Source organism: Thamnophis elegans, chromosome 5 (assembly GCF_009769535.1).
Source record: "Thamnophis elegans isolate rThaEle1 chromosome 5, rThaEle1.pri, whole genome shotgun sequence".
NCBI lineage: Eukaryota > Metazoa > Chordata > Lepidosauria > Squamata > Colubridae > Thamnophis > Thamnophis elegans.
The window spans coordinates 97,893,114-97,903,277 of record NC_045545.1 but is presented as its reverse complement, the minus strand read 5'-3'; the positions used below and the strand labels follow the sequence as shown (position 1 = coordinate 97,903,277).

General features: G+C 46.9%; 1 protein-coding gene across 2 annotated transcripts in view; it reads right to left on the bottom strand.

The window, feature by feature from the left end:
* Positions 1 to 288: 288 nt before the first annotated feature.
* The window catches only part of HM13 (histocompatibility minor 13), a 43,452-nt gene continuing 33,576 nt past the window's right edge, over positions 289 to 10,164 (bottom strand). For both annotated transcript variants that reach the window (XM_032218800.1, XM_032218801.1), the window contains one exon: positions 289 to 676. In XM_032218800.1, the coding sequence (XP_032074691.1) occupies positions 589 to 676 (88 nt within the window). In that variant the 3' untranslated portion in view covers positions 289 to 588. The remainder of the gene's footprint in view (positions 677 to 10,164) is intronic.

Below are 10,164 nucleotides of genomic sequence, written 5' to 3'. Positions count from 1 at the left end.
AAATACCTCCCAGGAGAGATAATTCAGTCCCCAAGAATTATCCGGCCCGTTTTTTTTCTTCTGGTTTCCATTTTGTTTTTCCTCCTTTTAATATGAGAAGCAAATCCACAATACAAAATTTAAAAATCAGCACCCAGGACCACCACCCCCACGCCCCCCTCTGCCTCCCCCACCCCCTCCCAAGGCAACGAAGAAGAGGGAGGAGGAGGAGGGAAGGGGAACCGGTGTCAAAAGCTTTTTTTGGGGGGGTGGTGGGGGTGGAGGGGAGGTGGGGTGGGGGGAGAACCGTTAACTCCACACCACACACACACATACGCCACCCGCCTGCTTCCTCCTCGGTGGGGGGGGGGGAGGAGGAGGGGGTTTCCAGGTCCAGGAAAGCAGATCTGGAGCTGCATCAAGTCCGAGAGAGAGAGAGAGAGACAGACGGACGGACGCACAGAGACACAAGCGCACCCCGACATGCGGCCGTGATGCCACCCAGTTGGCTTGGGAAAGAAAAACGAAAACCATTTGCGATGGGGAAGGGGGTCGGGGGGGGGGGGTCGGGGGGGGGGAAGAAAGCCCAGCCTGGCCAGTCGCTCGGAGTTATTTCTCTTTCTTCTCAACGTTTGTCTCTGTCGCATCTCCTGTAGCCTCTTCCTTCATATCCTTCGGGGTAGAGTTTTCCTCGTAGCTGGGGAACAAGAGGGAAAAAGAGGGTGAGGCCGACTCCTGGCCAGGAGGGGTCAGTTATAGCAAAAAAAAACCCTCCCAATAATCTCCATTTAGGGCATCTTTGTCTTTCTAGCAGATTTTTTTTAAATTATTTTTTCCCTTCTACAACACCTTACAGTCATTACATCAACATTGTTATGTCATCATACCTGTACATGTATATAACATTTCGCTTCTATATTTACACACCTTTATTCACAGATATATTCACAAGAGACCATCCAGACAGAAAGCCAATATTTTTACTGTTGCCTTTGTTACATTTGTGTTGTATTTGTGCTGATAAATAAATAAAGGGAGACTAGTATAGATCTATTTCAAGCTATTTAGCTCTCATCAGCTAGCCATACCCTTACTGGGATTCGAACCTGGGCTGTATTACATATTAGGCAGATGTCTTAACCGCTAAGCCACAAGCTTCTCCTCCTTTATCAGCTGAGCCAAGGAAATAGGTATGTATTTAGTGTCACAACCCCTGGTATGCCCAAATAAGGGAGGAAGCATACTGCTTCCTTTCTCTGTCTATCGGCTCGTCAAAAGAGACCATCCAGACAGAAACCCAATATTTTTACTGTTGCCTTTGTTACATTTGTGTTGTATTTGAGCTGATAAATAAATAAAGGGAAACTAGTATAGATCTATTTCAAGCTATTTAGCTCTCATCAGCTAGCCATACCTTTACTGGGGTTCAAACCTGTGCTGTATTACATGTTAGGCAGTTGTGTTAGCCACTAAGCCACAGGTTCTCCTCCTTTATCAGCTGAGCCAGGGAAATAGGTATGTATTTTGTGTCACAACCCCTGGCATGCCCAAATATGGGAGGAAGCATACTGCCAACAGAACTGCTTAACATGTAATACAGCACAGGTTCGAATCCCAGTAAGGGTATGGCTAGCTGATGAGAGCTAAATAGCTTGAAATAGATCTATACTAGTCTCCCTTTATTTATTTATCAGCACAAATGCAACACAAATGTAACAAAGGCAACAGTAAAAATAATGGCTTTCTGTCTGGATGGTCTCTTGTGACGAGCCGATGGACAGAGAATGGAAGCAGTAGGCTTCCTCCCATATTTGGGCATACCAGGGGTATGTATGTATGTATGTATGTATGTATGTATGTATGTATGTATGTATGTATGTATGTATAGATAGATAGATAGATAGATAGATAGATAGATAGATAGATAGATAGATAGATAGTTTTTTGGCTTAATTAATTTTATTCTTGTTTTGCAGCCATTTGTACCAATTGTTCCAAATTTCATAATATTCCGACTCTTCTTTATCTTTTAATTTCGGTGTTAATTTGTTCATCTCTGCACAATCCAAAGTTTTTTTTTTAATCACTAATTCGTCCGAGGGGGTATTATTTTGTTTCCAGCATTGGGCAAATGCTATTCTAGCTGCAGTTAGCAGATGTGTTAATATGTACTTAATTTTCTTTGTATATTTCCCTTTGATTATTCCCAGCAGAAAGATTTCGGGTTTGTATTTTATCTGTTCTCCTGTAATTTCTTGCACCCATTTCCAAATTTCTGTCCAATATTTTTGTGTTTCCGGGCAGGTCCACCATATGTGATAAAAAGTCCCTTGTACTTTTTTACACTTCCAGCAGGTCGGCTTCATGTTCGGGTACATTTTAGCCAATTTAGGGCATCTTAAGCGAGGTGGACTCCAACTCCCAGAATTCCCCAGCCAGAATCCTTTATGTTGAGTGGCCTTGCACATCATAAGAAATGCTAGCTGGTGAATTCTGGAAGTCCACTCCTCTTAAATAAAGCCTGCTGGCTGGGGGATTCTGGGAGCTGAAGCCCACTCCTCTTAAAGCGGTTGAGAAAGACGAATCCAGAGTGAGGCCTCCAACATGGAGCACCAAACCCTGAAGGAGCTGGGGGGAAGACCAGTCCCACACACCCCCACTCAAGACCCAAGGCATCACCCCCCGCTCCACCCACTCGAGAGACAGAATTCAATTCTGTCTTCTGACTGCGGCATCAAACCCACCGCTCAAGAGCTCCTTCCCAAGCTTTAACTCCCAACAAGGTTGCACAGCTTGGAGGGGAACTGGGTTAGTCTAGGGCTGATGGAAATCTGACATACAGGGAGTCTTACTTATAACCACAATTGAGCCTGTCGTGCTCCAGCATATGACTTTTATATACTGGTTTGGCTCTCTAGCTCCATCTAGTGGTCAGAGGGACAAATATGCACCAACATGTGATTTTTATATAGTTTTTTGCTCTCTATCCCCATCTAGTGGCCATACGGACAAATATGCCCCTACACATGATTTTTATATAGTGTTTTTGCTCTCTATCCCCATCTAGTGCCCAGAGGGATAAATATGCACCAACATGTGATTTTTATATACTGTGTTTGCTCTCTAGCCCCATCTAGTGGCCAGATGGACAAATATGCCTCTACACATGACTTTTATATAGTGTTTTTGCTCTCTAGCCCCATCTAGTGGCCGGAGGGATAAATATGCACCAACATGTGATTTTTATATACTGTTTTTGCTCTCTAGCCCCATCTAGTGGCCAGAGGGACAAATATGCACCAAGAGCCAAGGTGGCGCAGTGGTTAAATGCAGCACTGCAGGCTACTGCTAGATCAGCAGGTCAGCGGTTCAAATCTCACCAGCTCAGGGTTGACTCAGCCTTCCATCCTTCCGAGGTGGGTAAAATGAGACCCAGATTGTTGGGGGCAATATGCTGACTCTCTGTAAACCGCTTAGAGAGGCCTGAAAGGCCTATGAAGCGGTATATAAGTCTACTGCTATACGGGATTTTTATATAGTTTTTGCTCTCTAGCGCCATCTAGTGGCCGGAGGGATAAATATGCACCAACATGTGATTTTTATATACTGTTTTTGCTCTCTAGCCCCATCTAGGAATCTGAAAGACAAACACCAAGTATGTGGTTTGAAGCTGACCCTACCCACCCTGTTACACATCAGCCTGCACTCTGAAAACAATTTGGAGAAGGCAGAAGCACAAAGAAGAATCCATCTTAATCTGTGGCACACGGTCATCCAAGGAGCTGGTAAGATTTAAATTGCTTGTATTTATTAGTTGGTATATTCAGCAGTAACTCAATAATGTCTATCTTGTATTTGGTTCTCATTCTATGTATCCCTGTTTTCCCCAGCTTCACCATATCCTGTTCTTTCAATAAAGCATCTACACACACGGTCTGCTTTACTGGAGGATAGGTGGGTTGAGCTGCATGTCGAGATGCACGCAGACTAACGTGTAATGGGGGCAGAACAGAGCCCTAAATTTCTGCTGCTAAATGAGACAGTTGTTAAATGAGGCTTGCCCCACTTTACGACCTTTCTCCCCACAGTGACGTGAATCACTGCTATTATTCAGTGAGTAGCACGGTTGTTAAGCGAATCGGGCTTCCCCGTTGACTTGGCGTATCAGAAGGTCCCAAAAGGGAAATCACGTGACCACGGGATACGGCGACTGTCATAACTAGGAAACAATTGCTAAGTGTCTGAATTTTGATCCTGTGACCACGGGGTTGCTGCAATGATCATCACTGTGAAAAATGGTCGTAGTTTAAGATGGCTGGACTTCAACTCCCAGAATTCCCCAGCCACTTTTTTCCACTGCCGTTGCAACTTTGAACAGTCACTAAGTGAACCGTTGTAAACCGAGGACTCCCTGTGTAGTCTGTTCCCCTCTTTTCCGACTAACCAAGTTTGTGAAAAGGGACAAGCAAGGGACAAAGATCCAAAGATTTTTCTGCGGCTCACGAATGTCGCTTCAGCTTTGAAATAGAACTGGTTACAGGTAGTCCTTGACTTAAAACTGTAATGGAGCCTGATGGTCGTAAGGCGAGGTGCTCGCTTGATTGGTCTGATTTTACAACCATTTTTTTGGTGGTTAAACGAACCCAGAGAGGAGTAGAAGGAAAGATAGGAAGGAGAGGAGAAAGGAGAGGAATAGGAGAAAGGGAAAGGCAGAGGAAGAATGGGAGGGAATGTAAGAGTAGGAAAGAGGGGAGGAATGGGAAGAAGAGGGGAAGGGTAAAGGGGAGGAAGGGGAAGGAGAGAAGGGAAAGGAGAGGAGGAAGGAAGGAGAGAAGAAAGAGAAGAAAAGGGGGTAGGAAGGAGGGAGGGAAGCAAGGAGGGAAGGAAGGAGAGAAGGAGAGAAGAAAGGAGGGAAGGAAAGAGGGAAGGAAGAAGAGAAGGAGAGAAGAAAGGAGGGAAGGAAGGAGGGAATGTAGGAGAGAAGGAAGGGGGGAAGGAAGGAGGAAAGGAAGGGGGAAAGGAAGGAGAGAAGGAGAAAAGAAAGGAGGGAAGAAAGTAGGGAAGGAGGGAAGGGGAAGGAGGGGGGAAGGAGGGGGAGTAGGAGAGAAGAAACGAGGGAAGGAAAGAGGGAGGGAGGGAAGAAGAAGTAGGACCGTTGTAAGATAAGATGGATCTATGGGATGTTAAAAAAGCAATCTTCAAGTATATTGTTAACAGTAGGGGAAAATTGTTATAAATACATATTATTAATAACAGTTATGAGATCATATAATTGTGAATGTATATATGAAATTGATAAAATAAAATAAAATTAAAAAAAAAAACACGAACCCAGAGGTCGTAAAATGAACACTGCGGTCATTCAGCGAACGGTCTTGTCCATAATGGACCGGGGGTGGGGGTTGGCCAGGAAGAGGAAGTAAAAACCCCGTTTTTGGCAAAAAAAAAAAAAACACCATCATAAATCAGGATCAAAAAAATTATTTACTTAGCGTATGGCGTATCATGATGGAGCAGCCCTATAAATTAAACATTTCCACTAGATCAGTAGAAATAAGCAAATATAAGCCCATTGCTAAACACACAAAATGTGATTGTGTAGAAGCAGGAAGGAGCCAATTGTGAATCTGGATTTCCAAATACCTTTTGGGAGGCTTGGATATATCTTGAAATGGTTGGTTAAGCGGCCAGTCGTAACTTGAGGGCCACTTAGGTAACAAGTCCTAGACTTAACAACCGCAATGGAGCCCCCAACATTTATTTGGCTAAGTGAGAAATTCATTAAGCGAATTTCTTTGCCCCACTTTGCGAATTTTCTTGTTGCGGTTGTAAAGCGAATCGCTGCCATTTTTAAATGAGTCACACGGTTGTTAAGTGAATCGGGCTTTCCCCGTTCACTTGGCTGGTTAAAAAAAAGGGGACCGAGTGACCGTCGTAAGGACGAGTCAGTTGCCAAGCGTCTGAACTTTGATCCCATGACCACGGGGATGCTGCAACAGCCGTAAGTGTGAAAAATAACCGTAAGTGTAAAAAACGGTCGCAAGTGTGAAAAACGGCCACAAGTGTGAAAAATGGTCATAAGTGTGAAAAACGGCCGTAAGTGTGAAAAATGGTCGTGTGAAAAACTGGTCGTAAGTGTGAAAAACGGTCGTAAGTCTTTTTTCAGCACCGTCGTAACTTCAGATGGTCACTGAATGAAGCACCATGCGCTTAAAGTTGCTAGAAACTGCTCACTTATACATCACAACTTTGGTTTTTTCCATAATTGTTGGTCCAGATCAGCTCACAAACTTTCCGTAAGAATTACAGAGAATCTCCTACAGACAATCCTCAACTTACAACGGTTCATTTAGTGACAGTTCAAAGTTACAACGGCACTGAAAAAAGTGAGTTATGACCGCTTTTCACACTTAACGACCGTTGCAGCATCCACGTGGTCACGCCATTTACATTCGGATGCTCGACCACTGAACTGGTATTTACGACGGCCGCAGTGTCCCGGTGGTCACGTCATTCCCCTTTTGCGACCAGCAAAGTCGACGGGGAAAAAGGCCGGATTCATTTAACGTCCGCGTCACTAATTTAAGAACTGCTGTTGTTTCGCTTAAAAAGGCAACCAAAGTCGTAAAACGGGGCAAACGCACCTCAATTTCACAGATAACCACATACATTTCGGGCCCCCACGGTGGTCGTAACTCCAAGACGGCCTGTAATGTGCAAGACGAACAACTGCCGCAATTCGCTTAACAACGGGCACAAGAAAGGTCGTAAAATGGGACAAAGCAGTGAAAATTTCACACGGAATTGTGGTCGTAAAACAAGGACTTCCCTGCAGTTTCCCCATTATTAAAAGGAGAATTAAAAATAACCTCTTATTCATGAGTGGCTCACACAGTGCCACCCCTCCCTTTCCAGACCCTCCCCACTCCGTGGGGCCCTCCGCTCCCCACCCCTACCTGGCCAGAGTCTCACAGGCGGGCGGGGGTCTTGCCTTGGTGGGGGGGAGGCAGGAGAAGGGGGGGTCTACATGACACTGGGACTCTGCTGGCGGCGTCTGTGAGAACACGTCGGGCTCTGCTGCATGGAATCGGCCAAGCTGGACGGAGACCCAGAGACGTTAGGGAAATGGGTGAGCCGTGGGGTGTGGGGCAAGATCTCGGCAGAAGACTCATAGCTGCAGGAAAGAGAGAGAGCGAGAGAGAGGGAGGGAGGGAGGGAGAGAGACAAAGGGGGCAGGTAGGAAGGGGTGGGTGGGAGAGACATAGACAAAGTGGGGAGGGGGCAAAAGAGAAAGAGAAGCTTAGGAAGAGTTGGCGAGTTGGCATAGACTCAGCTGGCAAAGCTGCCTACATTCCCCTTCTAACTGGATTACCCACGGAGAAAGAGAGTGTGTGTGTGTGTGTGTTTGTGTGTGTGTGTGTTTGTGTGTTTATGTGCGTGTGAAAATTGGGGTGGTCCCACGGGGCGACTTGATGACAGAATTACAAGAGTTGGAAGGGACCTTGGAGGTCTTCTAGTCCAACCCCGCTGCTCGAGCGGGAGACCCTGTAATTGGAGAGGTTCAACCTTGGCCGCTATTAAAAGACTTGTGGACTTCAATTCCCAGAATCCCCCAGTCCATTTACGGGAGTTGGAAGTCCCACAGGTCTTTAAAAAGGCACCAGGTTTGGACATGCCTAATCCTTGGAGGTGCTCTAGTCTGACCCTCTGCTCAAGCAGGAGACCCACACCAAGTGACTGTCCAGTCTCTTCTTAAAAACCTCCAGTGATGGAGGCCCCACAACCTCTAGTGGCCAGCAGTTCCACTGGTTAATTGTCCTCACTATTAGGAAGTTTCTCCTTAATTTCAGGTTGCTTCTCTCCTGGATTGTTTAGAATAGAATAAAATAGAATAGAAAATACGAAATGGAACATATGGAAAGGAATGGAATATAGAAGAATAAAATAAAATAGAATAGAATATAGAATAAAATAGAATAGAACATAGAATAAAAAAATACGGAAAGGAACATATGGAATGGAATAAAATAGAAAATACAGAATGGAACATATGGAAAGGAATGGAATAGAATAGAAAATAAAATAAAACACAGAACGGAACATATGGAATGGAATACAAAATATGGAATGGAACATATGGAAAGGAATGGACTAGAATAGAATATAGAATAAAATAAAATACGGAAAGGAACATATGGAATAGAATAGAATAGAATACAAAATATGGGATGGAACATATGGAAAGGAATGGAATAGAATATGTGGTTTATGTGGAATAGAATAGAATACAAAATATGGGATGGAACACATGGAAAGGAATGGAATAGAATATGTGGATTGCGCCACTGCGGCCCCTCCGAGGTGGCGGATCCCGGAGACCCCCTTGGTTCACCGAGGAGCTCCGGGAGATGAAGCGCCGGAGGAGATGCCTAGAGCACCGTTGGAGGTCCGATAAGTCCGCATCGAACCGAGCAATGGTAACCACCTGCACCAGGGAATATACTAGGGCACTTAGGGCAGCTAAAAGATCACACATAGCCTCCCTGGTCGCATCCGCTGAGTCCCGTCCAGCCGCCCTGTTTAGGATAACCCGCTCCCTATTGAACAAAAGGGAGACGGGGGAACCCTTGCAGGGCAGAGCTGAAGAATATGCCCAATTCTTAGCGGACAAAATTGCTCGGTTTCGGACGGACTTGGACTCCACACCTGCAGTTCCAGCCGAGGCACAGGGGGACCAAGTAGAACAGCTCTGGTTGAGTTTCAGGAGGTTACCCCTGGGGATGTGGACAAGGCCATGAGAGCTGTGAGTTCCTCCACCTGTGTCCTGGATCCGTGTCCCTCATGGCTGGTTTCTAACTGCAGTGAGGTGACACGAGGCTGGATCCAGGCGGTTGTAACCGCCTCCCTTCGGGAGGGGAACTTCCCCGCCGCACTGAAAGCGGCGGTGGTGAGACCCCTCCTGAAGAAACCATCCTTGGATCCAGCTGTCTTTAACAACTATCGCCCGGTCTCCAACCTCCCCTTTCTGGGGAAGGTTGTTGAGAAGGTGGTGGCCTTCCAGCTCCAACGGTCCTTGGAGGAAGCAGACTATCTAGACCCCTTCCAGTCAGGCTTCAGACCCGGTTACAGCACAGAAACCGCTTTGGTCGCATTGATGGATGATCTTTGGAGAGCCAGAGATGAAGGACATCCCTCCATCCTGGTCCTCCTTGACCTCTCAGCGGCTTTCGATACCATCGACCATGGTATCCTTCTGCGACGACTGCGGGAGGTGGGAGTGGGGGGCACCGTGTTACGGTGGTTCTCCTCCTACCTCTCGGACAGGTCGCAGTCGGTGTTAGTGGGAGGGCAGAGATCGTCCCCAAGGCCCCTAAAATATGGGGTGCCGCAGGGTTCGGTCTTATCCCCCCTACTATTTAACATCTACATGAAACCGCTGGGAGCGATCATCCGTAGGCACGGGATCAGATACCATCAATATGCGGACGATACTCAATTGTATCTGTCCGCCCCGTGCCAAATCAATGAAGCGGTTGACGTGATGGACCGGGGGCTTGAAGCCGTCATGGACTGGATGAGGGTTAACAAGCTTGTGCTCAACCCAGAAAAGACCGAGTGGCTGTTGTGTTTTCCTCCCAAAGATTTGGCCAATAATCCAACACTCAGGCTGGGGGGTCAAATTTTACACCCCTCAGAGAGGGTCCGCAACTTGGGAGTCCTCCTGGATCCACAGCTGTCATTCGACCATCATATAGCGGCTATGACCAGGGGGGCATTCGCCCAGGTACGCCTGGTGCGCCAGTTGCGACCCTACCTGAATCGGGAGGCCCTCACAACAGTCACTCGGGCCCTTGTGACCTCTAGGCTGGAATACTGCAACGTGCTCTACATGGGGCTGCCCTTGAGGAGCATCCGGCGACTTCAGCTAGTACAGAACGCAGCCGCGCGAGTGATTGCGGGTGCACCCCGATTCACCCGCATTACACCTATCCTCCGCGAGCTGCGCTGGCTACCTGTCGATCTCCAGATGCGCTTCAAGGTGCTATTGATCACCCATAAAGCCCTACATGGCAGTGGATCTGGATACTTGAGAGACCGCCTTCTGCCAATTACCTCCCTGCGACCTATAAGATCTCATAGATTAGGCCTCCCCCGCATTCCATCGGCCAGCCAGTGTCGGCTGGC